Source organism: Nilaparvata lugens, chromosome 5, assembly GCF_014356525.2.
Source record: "Nilaparvata lugens isolate BPH chromosome 5, ASM1435652v1, whole genome shotgun sequence".
Lineage (NCBI taxonomy): Eukaryota > Metazoa > Arthropoda > Insecta > Hemiptera > Delphacidae > Nilaparvata > Nilaparvata lugens.
Genome location: NC_052508.1, coordinates 18,331,959 through 18,353,055, shown reverse-complemented (window position 1 = coordinate 18,353,055; position 21,097 = coordinate 18,331,959). Strand labels below are relative to the sequence as shown.

Sequence of the window (21,097 nt, the reverse complement as noted above, 5' to 3'; positions counted from 1 at the left end):
AGGTAGCTGGAAAACCAGTCAATTGCCTTACCCACACTTATCAAATACTAGTAGAATATTTATTTGTGTTCCACCTGCACTGAGTTTCATGATGTAATTCATCGTTTCTGGAACAATAAATTAATATTGCACACATTGTCCATGAGTAAGCATATCAATAATAGTATAATATGATTTATGATGTGATTCTTGGTGGTATTATTCCGATTGTAACTTGGAAGTTGTGAATATATTATATTCCTTGCGTACAGGAGCTGTTTGCTTGATTTGTTTTATTGTCAAAGCTGATGTCCTCATTTACTGATATTCGATAGTCTGGCAAACATATCTAAACATAGTCTGAATATATAATGGTCACGTGCTGCGAACACATGTGTGGGTCCAGTCTTGCTGGTGTGGTCAAATTTTTACTGGCACTTTTTGCTGCAAACTGGTATTTCCAGTTGTAAAAAATTGGTTGAAGGTGCTGTACTGGTGGCATTATTGCGTGATTGATTAGATCATATTGCAATGCTAACGACCTTGAGAGTGGAATAAATTATATTTATTCATACATTACCTCACTTTCATTGTTGCATGATACATGTTCAACCTCCATATGAATGGCATTGCAGCAAGTGTGTTAAATCTACGTGAAGGAGATGAAAAATACTAAACTTATTCCCTGTACAATCTAAGATTTCAAGGAAATAGATATTGATCCACACAGATAAATTATTTTCATGGTGTTATATAATGTAGCACATTTTTTGTATCGTCAATCGAATTTATATGTTTCAATAAAAATGCGTCAATCTTTCCAGAAAGAAGTGAAATTAGTGAAATGCTGGACCATTATTTATTCTATGTTGAACTATAATTTATTTTCGAAAGGTTGTTTCAATTTATTGTGGTAATCCATTTATTGTGTATTATTGTGTGTAATCCATGTGGCCTATCCATATCGTATAGGCTACTGCGATAAGTATAAAAATGTTTGAATAATTAGTTTCAAATCAATAAAAAAACAGTCTCAAATTAATTCTTGAAAATTAATTTTAATCCGAACCTGAATGATTTTTTTGATATTGAATATTCTCTGTCAATTTGTGGCCGCTGAGTTTATTAGTTTATGTCCAATCAATGGGTAAGTCGTTGTTGAATGCCGTTTTCTGCGCCGCAACTGTGGCTTATGCCTTATAGTAAGATTCACTTCAAACTGTCAGCATTTCACCAATGCTTCTCATTCAACCAATGATTTATATGACAGTGTAAAGTGAAGAATGTAATAGAGAGTATAGTATAGAATGTTACCATCTCTACCCTCAACTAAGAAATGCGACTAAGAAATCTCAGCTAATGCTCTTCCTTCGCTTCCTCCTTCCTGTATTCGTCTGTGTCATATTTTTTGATGATCTATTTCTTTGGTTTGCCGCACTCGATTAGGCAATGGTGGCCGTTACCTGCTGACAACCACCGCCTGAAGTAAGAGAAGCTAAAAAAATGTTGCAGTCATTTTGTTGCGAGCAAATGTTGCAGTCATTTTGTTGCGAGCAGTTTGAAACGCGTTGATCGGCCGCGTCAATTTGTTTGACGCTTTTCGGTCTGCATAAAGCACCTAATTTACTTCCTGTGCCGTATAGCTAATCCCGCTTTCTTTAGAAAGCATGTCTCTTTCGGTACCGTAGAGTGAACTGCGATTCGGTCGGTCATCAGATTAGATGAGAGTGCTATGGATTTAGATGGGATGCTAGTACTGGGATTTAGGTGGGATGAGAGCGCGATGAATTTAGATTAGATAAATAAATCAATTTATTTTTTTAGATGAGATGAAAGTAATTAATTACTCGAAATCCTCATTGCCAGATGTACTTCACACATCTGCAGAGATCCTGGTATATATTTTTGAGAAACAGTGTACTCTATCGATTACCTAACTTGTATTGAGAGAACCAAATTGATGTGAAAATATCACAATTCACAAGAACACAACTAGAAACTCATCACCTTTTGTACTTCCCGCATTTACAAATATCTTGATAATAATGTAAAAAGTATAAATAGAAGACTAAATTGGCGCATTTTTATTGCGATTTGAAAATTTACCAAAGTTTATTCTTATACTGCACTACAAATAACTGATCACTGATACTAATTTTGTATTTTTATTGTTTTGTGAAAAATTACTATAGTCTCTATTATAACTATAAAATAATTACTATCCATGAAAGTTACTATTCGTACTACCCATAATTTATAACGATTTTGTGTCCCAGTATAGCATTGTACAACTTTTACATTCGTTATAAATTCGCTATACAAGATTCTATATAATCATCATAGAAACTTTCATCATCCTTTTTGTCCCAGTACACTCATTGTAACATTTTCCATAGATTTTCCCATAGGATCGCAAATAATTTTTGAAGAAAGATACAATTTCTCAGTTAATTTATCAAGCTTTAATAGCTTATCATCTGTAGTAAATACGCTATTGTTATTTCTCACACACTATCTGTTAGATTCCTAAATATTTAGTTTACAGAAATAAATCGTTGTGGACTGGGGAATGTGTTGAAATGTAGAAAGTGAGTAGGACCTTTTGTTTGGATCTCAATTCGGGAGAGAAATAATTAAGGGTGTGTGCAATCAGCGATCATATAGATTCAGATATCCATTTATATTAAAATGATAAAATCCATGTACCCTGTTTTAAACTTTATTTTTTCTCTCGACTGTTAATGTCATTTTCTAGTGAGTGAACAAAATAAATAGTCCAAACGTGTGAAAAATAAAATAAAATTGATAACAGGGTGCTTTGAATTTTATAAATATGTAAATACGAGTAGCCCTTACCAAGAAAGTGAATATATCTACATCCTCTCAGGACCCGTAGGTCCAGGGTAGTTTCCTGCTTTTCTCAATCCTCCATTTTAATGAAAATGTTTTTATGAATGAATGGGATCTCATCTTTCATTTTGTGTTCAGTACTGTACTAACGAATCCGAATTTTTTTAACAGTACAGCCTGCTTTCTCCTCCCGGTATTTCAATGAAAATGTTTTTTATTGATGAATATACTTCTATTTCACATTTTGTGTTCAGTATTGTACTAATGAAGCCTCATTTTGTGTTACAGTACAGTCTTCGAGAGCTCGACCTGAACCTGTTGTCACAACTGTGGTCGCTGAACGAGAGCATCCAGGAGTTCCGACAGATCCAGGAGGCACTGTCACCCCCCTCCCCCTCCTCCGACTGCGAGGATGACATCCTCTACTCCAACCTGGCCGCCTTGCCCGAGCATCACACTCTGTCGAGCTCGTCGTCGAGGTCTAGCTCGGACTACCGCGATGTTTGATCGGGTCATGATCTAATACTATAATGAGATTCACGTTGTCTGTCATTTTAGCATTGAATGATTTATTTCATCCAGAAAACACCTAAAATACACCAGGCTTTGTCAGAACAACCTATGTCAGTGCTAGTGTATTTTATGAGTTTTCTGGCTGAAATAAAATTTAAACTTTCATCCAGCATTAATGCATCAACAATGTTAAACAATTAAATATTATTCAATTATTTTATTGCATTCAGAAAACACATAAAATATACCAGCCTTTGCTAGTACATAGTATATTTGAGTGGTAGTTTATTTTATGTTTTTTCTGGCTGGCTAGTTTTCTAGCAAACTAGTGTACTAGTTAAACTAGTAATGGCTTTGCTATTTAATATAGATGACTGTGCTGATTGAGTACAGTCCTATCAAAAATGTGTGGAAAAAGGAAACGTGACAAGTATGCTCTCCTATCAAATCCATTGACATTCTAATGTGAATCTCACTATAGTAAACAGTGGCGCGATCTGTGTGCTGTTCTAGTGAACTAGTTAATACCAGGCGGCAAAGACTTGATTAATCTCGGCGCAATTCTAGTGAACTATTAACGGGCGACAAAGACTTGATTACCATAGTATTATAGGGACTTGTGATTGGGAATGTAACTAATACAAAAATTCATCAATGATCAAATGAATTCTCCATTTGACGTTTAGAACATTTTGTAATTTGAGATTTGTGACGTTTAAAAAAAGTGTAGTATAATGGTTTTAAATATATCAATAGTTATTCAAATAATTTATCGAATTGATGTTAAGAAATTTTGTAATTAAAGTGTTTATAAATAAAGCAATAATTATTTCACGGAGTTCTCTATTTGTATTTTTAATTTTTTTATTAAAAATGTATTGGAAAGTTCTAATTGGGAAGGTCTACATCAATAATTGAAATAATACGAATAATCATCTCATATTTTGTTTAACAGTATCGGAACCATACAGTTACTTATTCAAAATTTTAAAAAATGTAAATTCAAAAACTCGTCCCCATTTTCGGCTAGTGAACCAATATGACAACGTTAGTAGACGTTGTATAATTCGACTATACGTCACCGTATGATTTTCAAGAATGCGATATTCTGCCTACTCTGTACTACAGCCTAAGTCACGGCTGCAGTTCCCCCACTACAATTGGTATGTCAACTTAAATACTATAGATGAGTGACCAATCTTCTGTCTGCTAGCTTTGCCAATATGATACTTGAGATATCATGTGAAAGAATTTTACAATAGTAAAGTTATCAATCATGTCACAGTACAAAGGAATCTTCAAACTGAATAATATAAAATATTGTACCGCATAAAGTGTGGTTCAATAATGATAAACAATAAAATTATTAAAATTCCATGAAACTGACTGGTTTCTGGAAAATTAACGTTATATTAAAATATAACGTTAAGATTGTCAAATTCCAAACAAGCAGTGACAAAGTATGTAATTGTATTGGTCAACAATAATTCAGATGAATTTTTAATTTTAAATTGTAAAATATGTGTAAACTTGTAAGAATATCAATAGATTAAAAATTATGTTTGGAATGAAAGTTAACATTTGAAAAGTGAGAGAGTGAATAGTATGAGTGTGATGGGATAGTAGAGTAATTAATCAAGTAACAATGATTTAATTAAATTTCAATGACTAATTGTTTTGAGTGGGGTACCGTACCATAATAACTTAGCGTAGGTTTTGGTTCATGCATTCAGTGATATTTCTGATTGAACTTGTTAAATTTCCGTTACATTCTAATCGTTGTTTGAGAGGAACAAGTCGATTAAGTACAGTTCAAATGTTTCAATTAATTATAATATTTCTTGATAAGCTGGATCTGATATAAGGGCATCCCCGATTTTTTGATAAAAAATCCTTCATTGGTAGTTAAGTCTTCACAAGTAAATTCATAATATATTAAATAACTACTTTCATACTTGTGATGACTTTTGAAGAAGAATTTTATTGTTTTTTAATAGTAATTTTGTAAATTCAAAAATTTGTTTCATTTCGATTACTGTTTCATACTTTACAGTAATATCAGATATATCTTTATATCCCATATTTTACAGTAAAATCAGATTTATTTTCCTTTCGCTTCTATGAACAGATATGTCTCTCTTATTTACTTATCTCAGTTTTCATGTCACAATTCTACTAGAGAAAATACAAATCCTGTTGCATTACCCGCCCATTTAACACTCAAACTTGAATTTATGCAGTTTAACTAAGGTTTAAGAAGTAAAATTTGCACTAATACTCTCACATATTTCACTAAAAGCAACTACAAAAGGAATAAATTAAAATGTGAAAAATATATTATGAACTTTCCAATGAAATTGAATCAATGAGTTTCAATTTCATTGGAAAGTTCTTTATATATTTTTTCTCCTTGTATTTTGGAAAATACTTTTCTATTATAATAAATACTAATGGGGACACAAGTGATGTACTTAACGTGTCTCCAACTAAGCCTCATTGAATTTTATGAATCTTGATAAATTGTATTTCTATAAGTAATCTAAATTTTGGTCAGATATCGTGGTAAATTTGTGTGTTTGAATTTTCTGATATGCATTGTGATTGTGATAAATTAATTGATAATTATTGTCAAATTCATGACTTTAATCTTAAACTTGTTGTGATCATCTAGCAAGCATTTTTTGAATTCACTCTGATTTATAATGAATATTGTTGCGTTCTACTCATTGTATTAAAATAATAAGTTGTCTCTTTTTGTGTCCTATTTTATTTAATCATACCATTTACCTGGATTTAAAATTTCTTCGCTACTGATAAGAACATATTTGCTGGTTCACATTCCAAGCCTAATGCACTTTATTGTATCTTATGGTCAATAAAAATATTTTATTCTATTCCAGTCATCATACTCGACACTATTATTGCAATTACTTGTCACGCGGATGAAAATACTTTCTTTGTAGTAGTGAAGGTGACATTGTAGTAGAACCATAGTTAATAAAACGACTTTAAGTAGTGGTTTCGACTTCTAATTGAAAAATCGGGTAACAAGTTTTGGTTTAAAGTAATCACCTTTAAAATTCAACAGACCCTTGTGCAACTACCGTGCCATGAATTCATAATTAAAAATTATCAAATTCAGTACTGTTCACTATTTTCAAAACTAAGAAGAAATTATTTTCTCATTGGTTAGTATATTGAAGATAGTTCAGTGATGGCGTCAATTTACTATGATTGTAAATCATAGCATCTTATTCTTGACGAGTAAGTAGGCTAGATCATTTTTGCATTAAATTTTTGAAAATAATGTATTACACTATAGACTTTACAACAGAAAACTGTTTGGATCAACAGTATCATAATAGTATTACATCTACATCATGGCTTTCTTAACAAGAATTTATTATGAAATTGAGAAGAAAACTGATTTTTACTAAACATCACTCAGGACTACAGACATATTCCTTAAAGAAAAAGTTTTTGCACCAAGGAAAATCACCCGGTTACTGAAATTCACTATTATCAAAGATTCAATAAAGAATAAAGGGTGGTTATAGGTGTTTAAATTTGTGTTCAATTTTGTGTAAATTTGTGTTCTATTCCATTATCATACATCTATTTGTTGGTTGATATCAGTCTCTATAATAATGATTCATTTTTTTATAAATTTAACATTACACTAATTTCTTTCAAGATAGTTCTTGTTTGCAATTCTATTTCATATTCAACAATATTATTGAGTGATCAAATACAAACACAGTTTTTAGATTATTAATGATAAACATAATTATTTTTGCAAAACTTACTAGAGCAAAGTAATTTGTTTCAATCAATCGTTGTCCAGCCCCATGTTGGATATAATATTTCGTCAATAATACAACTAGTACCGTATACATTTAAATCACAAAGTTTATCAAGTGGCACTAGAAGATGTGAGAATCAAAATAACTCAAAAGAAACTAGGCATCGCACCAGATACTAGTCACTCACTAGTCATATAACCTGATTATATAGTTACTGTACCTTAAAAAAGGTCACTAACAAGAGTTTCTCATGCTGTAACAATTTCTTGAAACCTAGAGGATTTATTGATTTCAAGATTTCTTGAATTGAAAGTCAACTGGAGGTTGCGGACTCTCTGTAGCAGCGTCTATTGCACATTTTTATTTATTTATACATTGATAGATACAATTATCATTCTCAACTAAGAATGATTGAGAGAGGAACAACAGGCTTAAAGCCCGAAACTGTTCCTTATTTCCCAAATTTGTAGCCTATAGAAATTGTTCAAAAATAGGTTATCATTATTATATCAAAATAGGTTTTTAGGGCTTGAATGAGATAAAAAGTGAGTAAAAGATTCCAAATATACCATATTAAAAATATTTTCAAATTTGTATTCCAATTTCAAAGCATGTTTTTACAAAAATGTCACACCTTGAGGCTAGAATACCTCGAAAAATATGAATGGTATAGAAAAAGTTGCTAGATGTTTCAGGCAATTTTGTAAGCTTCAATTTTTCACTTAATATTCATGTGCTTGAGACGCATAGGTTTCGAGTTATATATGGAAAAACAACAAAAAAGTTACCATTGAACCAACTACACCCCTCAGCACTAGGGGTAGGGAGGGGGACTTTTAGTATGTTTACTTCCTTTGTTCAACTGCTATTCTGAACAGATCTTTAAGCTGCGTTTACACCAAACATTTAACATTTTGTTAATAACTTAATCTTTATAGATGCTATTAGATTGAACATAACTTATCATACACATGATGAACATATGTGTTTATCAAGTTCCGTTCAATCTAATAGAATCTATAAAGATTAAGTTATTAAAATTTTGTTAATAACTTTGGTGTAAACGCAGCTTTAGAGAGGCATTGGATGGTGAGGACGTGGATGGCATACCAATACAAGGTGAGTGAATTATTAACAATACCTTATATATGCAGATGACACCGCATAATTATAGTTTATAGTCCTTGCTAATAGTGAAGAAGGTCTGCAGCGTCTAGGGTCTAGTGAACAAAATAGTAGATAGTAGCAGTAAAAGTATCAAGTATGGTCTTGATATCAACAGTGGAAAGATGAGATTCATGTTGATCTCCAAACACAGAAACGACAATACCCTAATTTTTATCAATCATCAGAAGTTAGAGCGAGTGGAAGACACAATTTACCTGGAAACAACAATAAATGAAAAGTGGGAATTGACACATGAGACTTGTCAAGCATATCCATAGCAGCTGGCGTCAATAAAGTTTTCAAGAGCCATGATGTTGTCATTGCAACAAAAATGGGACTTAGAGGTGTTACATCTTCTCTATTTTCCTGTATGGTATAGAGCAGAGGTTCCCAAACTGTGCACCGTGCCGCCCGGGGAGCCGCAAACTAGTGCCAGGTGCGCCGCCGTTGTCTATCATAGACTCACACTAAAAAACAGTACGGATCAGTCTGTGTGTGTGCCGCGAAAAAATATTAACAATCTTACGTAAAGTAAGTTAATAATAAATCACTATTAAGAATATAAACTAAAAAAATTATTTTAATAAAACATGAAATGCGATATAAATAATTATACTAGGTGCGCAGCCAAGCCATATCTGTACTCAAAGGGAGCCGTGGGTCGAAAAAGTTTGGGAATCTCTGGTGTAGAGATTAAACAATAAAATTATTAGAAAGATTGAAACTTTTGAATTATGGTTGTAACGAATAAGGAAGTTCTAAGACAAATAAAGAAATCCAGATAAATTTTGGACACTATTGAAATCTGTAAACTTTAATACTTAGGACACATCATAAGAAACGACTCCAGATACTCTCTGCTGCAGCTCATCATGCAAGGGAAACTAGATGGAAGGAGAGGACCAGGCCAGGAAGACGAAGGATATCCTGGTTACACAACCTTAGGGAATGGACCAGGAAAAGCATCTGTTGGACTTTTTGGAATTGCTGTTGATAGGCTAGAGCAAACTTGCCCTGCTGGTCTCCAACATCCAAATAAACGGATAGTGCACTACAAGAAGAAGAATACTTATAATATCCTAAACAGAATTGCGGGTAAATAAATTGTCTTCCAAACTTTTCCGTGACACCTTTTTTTTAGTCCAACTCAATTAATTGCTTGGACTAGATAAGAAAATCAATAAATAGAAAAACCCATGTATTTAAGTATTTACTCTTCTGCATATATTTTTAAAACCACAAAAAGCTAAAATGAATGCTATAATAATAATTATAATGTATTTAGAACTATTATACTTCATCATATTTCTATTGAAATGAGAAAAAGACTGTTGATTTTGAATATATCAGAACAATATTCAAGTCAAAGTCAATGTAGTCAATAATAATTCCGAAGCCTATGTAGTTTGAATTTGGTAGCATCCTAGTACCAACTTTGATGAAGCACAGTGTACCAACGCTGTTTGTGGGAAGTCTTCCCAACTTTTCAGAAGGTAAATTATAATATAAAAGCAATTATGTAAACTAATGAATGTTTAATAATATGAAATCAATTTTTTAATCATTAAAATATGCGCCAGTTTATTAATTGTTTCCACTATAAAATTATTCAATCTTTATAAGATGATTGAATTTGAATGTAAAGGTTGTTGCACTTGCAATATCTGGCCAGGATAATAATCAGTTATTTCATGTTTTTTTCCCTTTCACATCACATTCACATTTCTACCACACTACGCTAATGTAGTGAGTGATACGCATAGTTTTGCCCAGAATTCTATTCATTAGGTTATTGTTCTGAGATTATTGTTAACTGTTTCTATTCTGTATCAAATGTTTATTTGCAATAAGTGTAAAAATTTTAACAGACATGGATAGTGTTTGTGGCTCTGAATTTTGGGTAAGAATATTAAGCGATTATGTACATTAATTTATTTAGGTTATTGGGCACAATTAGTACGGTATTTTTTGTTCATTTGCTCTAATTTCTAGTCTTGGTGTTATATATTTTGTTATTTGCAACATTTCACATCTAGAAACATGAGAACTTTATCAGTGTTTCTTATGTCATAATTTTATATATTTTTTTATCCTAAAACAATGAATTATTACTTGAAGAAAACGTGTATGCCTACGGTAACCTTAGAGTTTTTGTTCTGAAGCATTGGCATGGTATCAAAATCTATATTGTTGGCTATTACAATTCTTACAAGTATTGCAAACCTCAGAAGAACTTGATTTAAGTTGAGTTTTTGTGTAAAGTTGCTATATCTTAGCAACAACTGGAGCCGCGCGGCTTGCATCGTCGCTGAGGATTGCACAATTAGTGGCAAGGCTGGCAACTATATGACAGGCCTATTACAGTACAGTATTATCTATTTTGTTAGAAATAATTATTCTACTTCACTCTTACTTTTGCTTGGGGCAAAATAATACATTTTTTTAAGCTAGTAGGTAATACTTATTAATCCTTCATCTGCAGATAAATTATTTTTTAAATAGGCCACTTAGGTAATCTCTAATTGGTTTACATCTATATCGGTCCAAGTTTACATATATTGTTTCCAACTGTTGACTAACCTGCGCTACTGTGTGAATGGGTAGTTTGCCAGGGCTGGCCTAAATGTAGAAGACTAGGCATTACCACCAGACTGAGCCAACATGTAGACTAGGCATTAAACATTAAAGGAATTTTTGTCTGCCTTTTACTTGGACCGGCATGTTTTGTAGAAAAGAGAAATTTCAATCTGTTCCTTTTAAGGGTACAACCACACTGAAAGCGGAGCGGAGCGTGGTGTGGTGTGGTCAGAGCAATCATGATACACACAGGAAGCGTCTGAGCGTCAAGCGTCTAGAAAATGGCGTTGTCCAAGTTTTCACAGACATTACTTTGTGAAAACAATTACTTAAATTATTGGATTTTAGCTGAGCCTGCTAGGACAGTGGGTTAATGAAATTGAATCGTTGACTATTTGTTTAATGTGTTGAGCATGAGTCCCGATTTTTTAGTACATGCGAATGTCAACTTCAACCTTTGATTATATTTTGAAGAGAGTGGAGCCTGATTTGGAAAAACAAGTCACTAATTGGAGGAATCCAATATCGACCGAAGAAATACTTGTAATAACACTAAGGTAACCATAGATGAGAATTATAAGGAAATGGATTAGAATAGCCTTACTTTTAATTTCAAAGTGCAATAGATAAATGTTCTCTTTTGAATAATCAAATAATACACATTACAGGGGAATTTGGAAAACATTTAATTAATATACAAGTGTAAGTACTAGATGGTGGGAAAATGTAGTAGAACAAGAGCATTATTATGTACAAGAGTAGACCACTAGTATTTTTTTTCATTCATTTGTTTACGATACAAAATGTACTAGCAGAGCACTCGCTTGTTGACGCTTTGACGCTCCGCTTGTAGACGCTCCAAAAAACAAACCAGCTTCAGCTTGTTCCAAAGTTTGACGCCACGCTCCGCTCTGCGAGTAGACGCCTCCAGTGTGTTTTAGCTCATTACTTAACATGATATTGTTCACGACGTTCCTCAACGCCACGCCACGCTCCGCTCCGCATTCAGTGTGGTTGTACTCTTAATGTAGATGCAGACCACATTGATAATTATTGACTCAACTTACACTATTGACTCATCTTCTAATGAATAATTGAGTTATTGTACGCTATATTTTTACCAAGCTGTGAAATTCAAATATTTCTTACAATTTGCTTATTTTACAATCAATGTATCCTAAACTTGTCTAGATAACGTATCGTACCCTTCTTCACTCTGTCTTCCAATATTAATAAAACCACGTAATTATTGTGTAAAGTCACATTCAAGAAACCGACTGTTATCTTTTATTAATAATTCTAATGCGGTAGAGAAAATTATTAGCCTACAACTAAAATCTAAAAATTTCAACACCAATAAATAAATTCAGCTTTTACCACTGTCAAATTTATTATGAAATCATTTTCCTCAGTTACGTGCAATTTTAAAGTTTATGCAAAGTGCTTGTTACTTGCTTGTGACATGTCTTCTCCATGTTTATGTTTATGTTTTCAAAGATCCAAAGGTTCAAGGAACGTCACACGTCAACCGAAGTTTATTGTGTGTCCCAAAGTATGTTAGTTAGGCAAACCAACTCCCATGTCCTTTACAAGGTTCCAGGAATTTCTTCCCTATACCAACATCCCATTCCTCACCTGGTTGCTTGCAGCCAAACAGAGCCCTTCTTCTAGCTCCAAGACTTTCGCAATCCAGTATGATATGCTTAGCAGTCTCTTCAGACTGATTACAAAGCCTACACATCTGGCTTTCATTTCTGTGTCCAATTGTGTGGAGATGTTTCCTGAAGTGGCCATGTCCAGTTATCGGGGCAATCACCTGCTCGACCTGACCTCTACCCAGACTCACCAGCCAGCTGGTGAAGCGAGGGCTTGCGTCTGCCATCAGCCTTTTGCCAAGTGCTTGACCAGGGTGACCCTGCCATTGCTGGTGGTGTAAGTCCCTGGACCATTTAATTATTGTGTGGAAGGCAGTTGTTTTACTTATGCGACAGTCTGTCTCTGGGCCAAAGAATGACATACTAGAACCCTGCTTAGCAAGCTCATCTGCACGCTCATTACCTCCTATGCCTACATGGCCAGGTACCCAACCAAGATGCACAGAGTTGTCTTCTCCATAATCAACGACCAGAGAATCGTCAAATAGGTGTTCAAAGGGTATTTGGCAAACATTTTAGGAGCGAAAAAAGAATTTAAGTGCAATGTTGGGCAGAGAGGTATGGATAATTTGAAATGACAGCTGTTGTTACTCACTCATTTTAAAACGAAACTCAAAATACATTAGTTTTAATGTGTACCTTTGATTTTGTTATTTAAAAAATGATAAGAAAGAAAAATTAAGATGTTGATTAAGAACATAGAATAACATATGTTGTGTCAATAAAATTCTGAAGTCCATACTCTGAAGTATTTCCGTGGTACAGTACCAAAATCTATGGAACTCCTCTAGACAGTGAAAAATTGACCGTTTGGTTTGGCATTAGTGGTAACTTTATTATTGGCCCTTAGGCCTACTTCTTAGGAGAAACCGTTTCAACTGTTACTGTTAATAATACAAATTGTTACCTGATAATGCGCAAGTCTTATCTGCCACAATTTTGAGGAGACGACGTACTTCAACGTCAAATACTGTAGCGTTTCAACAAGTTGCGACATGGCATACATCTACAGCCTTGGAATTTATGAGACATACCTCACTTGGACGCCTAATTTTGTTGTCTAGAGATGCGGAGTGACCTCACGGTTACCGGATCTGTCACCTCGTGACTATTTTTTATTGGGCCACCTTAAAGCACATAAATAAGCAACATATGCTGGGTATACTTGGTGTCCTGAAACAATAATACAATAAATTCGTGCGGTACATCGTGCAATGCTTGAGAGGAGTATTCCACAACGTCTACAGATATTTTTGGACAAAAACTATTGTCATTATAGGCTAGAGATTTTATTTTAATCAATTTTTCAATATTTTAATCTTAATTTTGTAAATTACAACGTCCAAGATAGTAATTTTCAAAACCCCTCTCTGCCCAACCGAGTAATCTTAAAAATTTATCAACAATGTTACAAACCAGAACGTGTTCTTTCGGGAGCCACAGAACGCATTTCATCATTTCTTGAGCTTAAGCAATAAGGTGCTAGATGATGCAGTCGTTGTAAGTGTAAGGTTTTTGTTCAACTCTAAAGTAGTTGAAACTCCTTTAAAATAAGTAAGTTTTCCTTTAAAGAATAACTTCTCTAATGTCTGAAAATACCGCGTAACCATTAAATTACAATATGTTTTTGTGTTTCTTAATCCTTATAAAAGTTATGAGAATAAGTGTTATTTTTACAAATTTTATTATTTTATCGATACTTATTCAATTATTCATTCATGTACCTAGTTAGTTAAGGACTCTCAACTACCTGCGAATAACCATACAGAAAGCTGTTTGCCTCGAAAAGGTTATCAGCCTGAGAGTAATTTCTAATGACAGAATATGATGTGTAGGATGAGACACTATTCTTTTCCTCCTCCTCCTCCTCCATCTTCTTCTCCTCCTTCTTCTTCACCTTCCCATCCTTTTTCACCTCCTCATCCTTTTTTACCTCCTCATCCTTCTTCATCTACTCCTTCTTCACCACCTCCTTCTTCTCCTCCTCATCTTTTCACCTCCACCCCCTTGTCTGAGAAGGAAACGCGAGCTTGGTTACATAAATCTGCAATATAAAGTTACGTCATACTGTGTCAGATGCTATGAAATTAATTATTTTCAAGAGATTTATAATGTCATAAAAATAGGATAAAGCTGGGATAATATTGTCATCATTCATTAATTTCCACTTCACTTGTTTTATTAAACATATAAACTTTATGTTTAGAAAAGTGTTTATGTTAAAGCTACTACAACAAATGAAGAATTCCATTCAAACCTAAACATTGATTCAAATCGTAATTACACACGATGTTCCATACGAATAAAACATTGTTCCAGTGTGACTGTGTGATGCTATTATTTTGAAATTATCCTTAATTGATATCGCCTTGAAAGTAGTAAATAACACATCGTATAGGCCTGCTTGGTACATCGAAAAACAGATATAGTGATATTCACTTCTATCAGCATTAAATAAGTCCAATGCTTGCCATCCAACCGATGCTGAAGTGAGAAGTCGTCTTTGTATCCTTTCCATGTGGATTGTTGAATTCATTGTATGCGCGCGCATGAGGTCAACCAGTAGTAATAAGCTGCAGTATCTTCATTCAGTGAGTTGGTACTCAACTGGTTGACACTTTCATTTTAATTTCAATACAAACCTTATTCTATGGGAACGGGTATTAATAATTGTTTGCTTCCTTAGTCACATTATAGAACAATACCAGTTCCAACAATTATTTGATTACTGTCTCTCTATTTGTAAATAAGTAAGTTGAGACATTCCTGTTTGTAGAAAAAATATGAGAAAATTAAATTGGACGTAGTTTTTAGTGGTTATTATGAGTGTGAGGTACAATCATTATTTATTTCCTGCTTTCCCCTCCCTCTTGTAATAAACATTCTTATGAAATCTACTGATGTTAATAGACTAGAATCCTTGAATTACCTCATGACTTTTCTCTTTTACTTATGTGCTTTTCCAATTATTTAATTATTACATTTCTTTTCCAAAAGTACTTGGAACAAATGAATTTATAAATATTGAATACAAAAAAGAAGAATTCAATAAAGAATTAATGTAAAAGGAATATTACACTTTGTATGATGCTGAATCATCATTAATACTACTTTCTAACCCTCTATTTAAACCTCAATATTATTAAATTCGAGTATTGCTTTCATGAATTGCTTTGGCATGATTTGGAAACCAATTATTGTATCTGAGCCAAAACAAGAACAACTAATGAAAGTCTTTCATTGATTAATTAGCTCTAAAAGAAACATTTTCAGATAATTTTAATGCTGCGCGTGTGAAATCTTAATTTTATGTGAATTGCATGAAATGATGCAGACCTAGTTTTCAATGTGTCGACTCAAAAGCTCAGCACATTGACTTCCGGCAAGTCTTATCTCACCTGTCATAACTCTCAACGATCGTAAATGTACTCTTCAGATATCTGATTTTCTACTCTAGTGGTATGCATTCTGAATTACACCTTCCTGTTTCATTCAATCTGGAAGTTTTTGTATCATTTTCGAAACTTTTCAATGCCTTCTATAGGGATGTTACCAGATTGTTGTTTAGTCGTATAATAGAATATTTTGTAATCAACTTAAAATCATGATAATTATTACATCCTCCTTCATTCCACAATGTGGGCTGAGTTCTGAGAAAAATAAACTAAAACCATTTTATTAAAAAAAATTAATTATAATTATTTAAACTATCAAACATTACACCATTGAAAAGAAAAGACAGGCGCTAGCCCAAAACTTCTCTTCCTAAATTTATGAAAAATATCTAACCATTGATAAATCATAGTGAAGCAAATAACTAACTACTAAAACAATGTATTGGAAAAGAGAGCAAATAAATAAGAAGTCTAATAGTTGGTCTATAGCTAGCTATCCACTTTGTGTCAGCATTACTCATGAGTAATATCAATGCTTCCCATTCAAACAATGTTGACATTGAATTTATAGAATGCATTTAAGACTCATGTCATGCAATGCTTAATAATTATCTAATGGACAATTTAATTAGGTGTGATCTCCATTCGGCCTGATAGATATGGGCCGCTAAGTTGAATGAACTGGAGTGGATTGATCCAGTAAAACTTCATTTTTTAATCTATTCAACTTGATTAATTTGGTATAATAAATTATTCTACTTTATAGTCTAGTAGAATTCACAGTTGTATTGTGACTGATGCTTCTCTATAATGAATAAACACAAAGTAATGTAGTCAAATCAAATAGTACTTGACAACATTACTCCGTGTTTATTCATGTATTCTATTTTATCAATTCACTAGATTAATACTTTTTGTTGCAGAATTCAAGTGTAACATGGAACACAGAGGATCCAGACTTTACGCCTTGTTTTGAGAAAACAGTGCTGGTGTGGGTGCCATGCTTGTTTCTGTGGATCTTCTCGCCGTTGGAGGTCTACTACCTCACACGCAGCCACACACGTGACATACCATGGAATTGGCTCAACATTTCCAAAATTGTAAGCATCTCAAAACTGAAGTGACTCTAATTCTATCATTTATTCACTTGTATCTGCTGGTTATCAATAGTGATTTACACTCAACGAAACTTATTCGCAAAAAAGTAAACTCGTATGGCTTTTGTTGGTGGGGAGTTCCTTGCGGGAAGGTCCCACCTTATCTGAATATGTAATTTAAGCCATCGATGGGCACTTCTATGTCATACTTCACCTGGGACCGACAGTTTGACGTATCCGATAACACGGGAGTGACCTGGTTAAAAACCTTTGCTGATGAGTGGGTTTGAACCCGGGATCTATATTTAACTATAATTTGGTGTTTTAATTTTTCTAAATTTAAAATTTGCATCTCATATTTATTTTTGGACGAAAGTTGACCTTGAACTTCTTACAGAACAAACATAACCTATTTTTTGGACATGTAATCAAAATTTGGGAATGGAATAGTTTTGGGCCAAGCCTGTTGTTCCTTCCCAATCATATTTATATGATTTGTTATTGTATCCACGTATAAATAAATAAATCACGAATAAATAAATAAATCTCTAGGCTGCTACACAAACACTATCCATTAGATCACGGATCACTCTATATTCGTAAATAAATGGAGATGTTAACGGAGTCATCGTGTTCTCAATAAGTCCAGATTCAATTATGTAACTTTGTTGCATTACCTGGGTTTTAGTGGAATTTTATGTGATACTGATTAAATAAATATTTGTAGACGTGTGGCACCGTTTGCGCAATGTTATTTTGGTTTTCATTAACAATCAAAATTTTTTCAATTTTATCCGTTATCGTAATCTTTTCTCTGTTTCTTTCTTATTACTTCTCCAATATTGGTCATGTGGCCTCAGCTGACAAAACTTCGCCCACTTGTGGATTCTTCCTCTTTGATCCATGTTTATATATTTCTCATTTTTTGTTGATACTCAAGCCATGAAGCGGAGGTTGCTCAGTTCCGTTCTTTCAGTGCAGAGCAAAAATCTTTTCGCAGCTCAAAGTAAGAGTTTTCACAACTGGAAAAATAACGGAGAGCAAAACTACCTTCCTTGAAAAAGTAGATTGTAAATTTCTGATTTCATATTCGGATTGAGCAACCCCGAATTTTTCCAATCTCAATATTAATTCTCAAAAATACCAGGAACTAGGAAGATGTTTGCAGTTGATTTTATAACTGTTGATGAATAATTCTCTGTTTTGTGGTAGAGAGGACCTAGAGTCCTAACTCTGCCCTTAATAAAGGCGAGATTATCAATTCAATTCAGTGATTTCAGACCCTTCACATTACATAGTCTACATTACAGTTGTGAATATCATCCCTCGTCCGCCGAGTAAAAACCAAGTAACAATATTGAATTTATTAGAAGTTAGAGGTGATAAAATCATAGTTTAGAGCTTTTTTATGTTGTTTCAACATTCAGTTCCAATTTGAGGCATCGATATTGGTTCTTCAAGCTTCTGTTGGACAGTTAGAGTAGGAATTTTATCACATCTCTGAAATATCCAATATATTTTTTTCTGATGTTTATAAGTTTATGCAATGTTTTTTTTGCTTGCAGGTGTTGCAGACCTTGCTTGTCCTACAATGCATCGTGGAGCTAGGCTATGCTCTACACACATATTTATCCAAAGGCAGTGTTTTCACTGTGGATATTTACACACCAGCCATCAAAGGCTTGTCGTTTGTAAGTGTTTGACATTCGCTTCAACTCAGTTGAACTTAGCTTAAACGTTTGAACTTAACTAGATTTAACCATAGAGAAATGAAGATACCCCATGGTATTGGTCGTTCATGTTCCAACTTCCAAGCCGATTTTTTGTCAACTCAAGCCGATTACTGTCGACTACTGTCTGTTATTACTGCTTTTGCCGGGTGAGAGTGCAAGAACGGCACAGTATGAGAGACTACTATAGTGAGGTCCACGTTATAATGGCAGTGGAGAAAGATAAGAGAAAAACGTTGCCAATCCACTGTCTTGTCAATGCCTTATATAGACGGTAGCTGATGCAGTTATGTAATATTAACTGTTCATTCTCGTTTAAAATAATCAATTATAGGCGATTTTTTAAAATTTCATAATGAATTTACATAATTAAGATGAAATATTTTGTTAATTCTACATTGTTAAAAGACGATCTGGCAACAGAGCAAAGAAAGAAAGAGATAGCACTATCCGCTTTGTTGAATGAAAGACAAGGATAGCAAACACTACCATTATAACGTGGACCTCACTATAGCATAGATTCACAAAAAAAGACTAGGGGCCGGTTTCCGAGCTTGGGATCTATAAGTCCAGGACTAAAATAAGCTCTCGGGTATAAATTGACTTTCTGAGTCACGATTTTATCTTCTAAACTCCGGAGTCTATCAAGTTCTCGACTTATTTGAGTCCAGGACTTCAACGCAGTAAACATGAGGGAAATTCACAATATTTTGCTGTGGTATTGTTGGCATTATAGCAAAACGGAAACTGCTGATTACAGCGGGACAATTCAAATGAGCATGCTCTCCGAACTATATTGTAAAAATACGTTTCGATTTCTTTGTAGGCCTATTCAAAGCAAAACCTTTGAAAGGTGAATGAATAAACATTTCATTTTATGTTATGCTATTATTGATCATTGATCCTAACCAGTGATTTTGGAATAAAAATTTCATTAGGCTATTGAGTTTGAAAAAGTATTTGTTTTGGAAAAAAACTGGAGTAATAATTTATTATTGTTATTATTATTAATATGTTGAATATGACATTGATTAATAACATTCAGATTGGAATATAAATTCCAAGGCAATCCTTGTATTATTTTGCTTGAACATTTTTAGGTTATTTCACAGTCGTAAAATGAGGTTAGTTTTTTACGTATAATTCTGATACAATATTATATTCCAAAATATAAGTCCTCAACTACGTTAACGCTCTGACTCGGAAAACCAATTTTCTGAATCCAGAGTTTAAAGCCAGTTAAATTCTAGAACTTAGCTAAATCCCGAGCTCGGAAACCGGCCCTAGGACTATCAAGTTAGCAATGAAATTTGGAACATACACGCCCTATACCATGGGATATCTTCTCATGCTTTGTTTTCTCTATGATTTTTAGGTTATGAACTATCCTTTTCTAATATTTGGTGATGAAATCGATCCTTGTTCAGTCACTTGAAATGTATGTATTCCACTATTTCACATGCAATTTGTTATAACTAAAAAGCAATTGGTAAATGCTACAATACTGAATTGCTAAATAGTACTACCAAATTATTTTGCGTGACAGGTAGCAATTTGGAACTATAATATTACATCTTCTACAGCTATAGCTTTTAAGTAGAAAATTTACGAATCTGTCAACAATGGTTGAATGAAAATTCTTTATGATTTTTTAAAGGAATGCTGACAGTATAAAGTGAATCTCATTGTTGACATTAAAGCTATAAAATTAATTGTCGAATTACCAATCATCTTGAATGGTTGATGACGAGGCTCGCTTCTATTATGTGTTGAAAATCGACTATTTATAGATTCTATGGAATGCTTGTACAGTAATGTCAAGTTAGGATTGTATCGAAGATTATTGACCACTAAAATTGATTAATGTGAAACCTTTCATGAAAATTTTTGAATGGAGATGACGTTTTATTGTCAGTTCATAGACATGCATGTACTATTTGACTCGATAAGGATGATGGACAAATATTTTTACACATTTTTTCCATGTCAGATAGTGAATTCAACTCTGTTCAAACATTTAATTTAACTTTTTCGATATGTCAAAAATCGTCTTTATAAATTTTAATCCATAAAATGAATTTTCATCTACTCATTCGTTGGTTTTGTTCTTTCGACGATAAACTAATATACATAACAAATTCACAACTCTGTTGTGCTGAAATAGAAAGATAAACAAAACATACACACACACTTTATACACTTCACACCTTCCAGTTTACATACTGATATAATCTATGTTTGAATATAAATATTTATCAATAACGGCTCAGAATTCGGTTACCGTAATCAAATAGTCTTGACGATGGAAAATGTATGTTTATGTTGATAGTT

General features: G+C 33.4%; 2 protein-coding genes across 6 annotated transcripts in view; both read left to right on the top strand.

The window, feature by feature from the left end:
* LOC111058240 (anaphase-promoting complex subunit 11) overlaps positions 1 to 6,095 on the top strand; it is a 76,456-nt gene extending 70,361 nt beyond the window's left edge. For all 3 annotated transcript variants that reach the window (XR_005571256.1, XM_039427821.1, XM_039427820.1), the window contains one exon: positions 3,118 to 6,095. Coding sequence is in view for 2 of the 3 variants with exons in the window: in XM_039427821.1 (XP_039283755.1) it covers positions 3,118 to 3,336 (219 nt within the window). In the remaining variant the exon portion in view is untranslated. The remainder of the gene's footprint in view (positions 1 to 3,117) is intronic.
* A 3,883-nt stretch (positions 6,096 to 9,978) lies between these two features.
* The window catches only part of LOC111055319 (multidrug resistance-associated protein 1), a 79,699-nt gene continuing 68,580 nt past the window's right edge, over positions 9,979 to 21,097 (top strand). For 2 of the 3 annotated variants that reach the window (XM_039427819.1, XM_039427817.1), the window contains exons 1-3: positions 9,979 to 10,212; positions 16,863 to 17,039; positions 18,602 to 18,727. In XM_039427819.1, coding sequence (XP_039283753.1) covers positions 10,183 to 10,212; positions 16,863 to 17,039; positions 18,602 to 18,727 — 333 coding nt within the window. In that variant the 5' untranslated portion in view covers positions 9,979 to 10,182. The remainder of the gene's footprint in view (positions 10,213 to 16,862; positions 17,040 to 18,601; positions 18,728 to 21,097) is intronic. The other variant, XM_039427818.1, reaches the window with a different exon arrangement.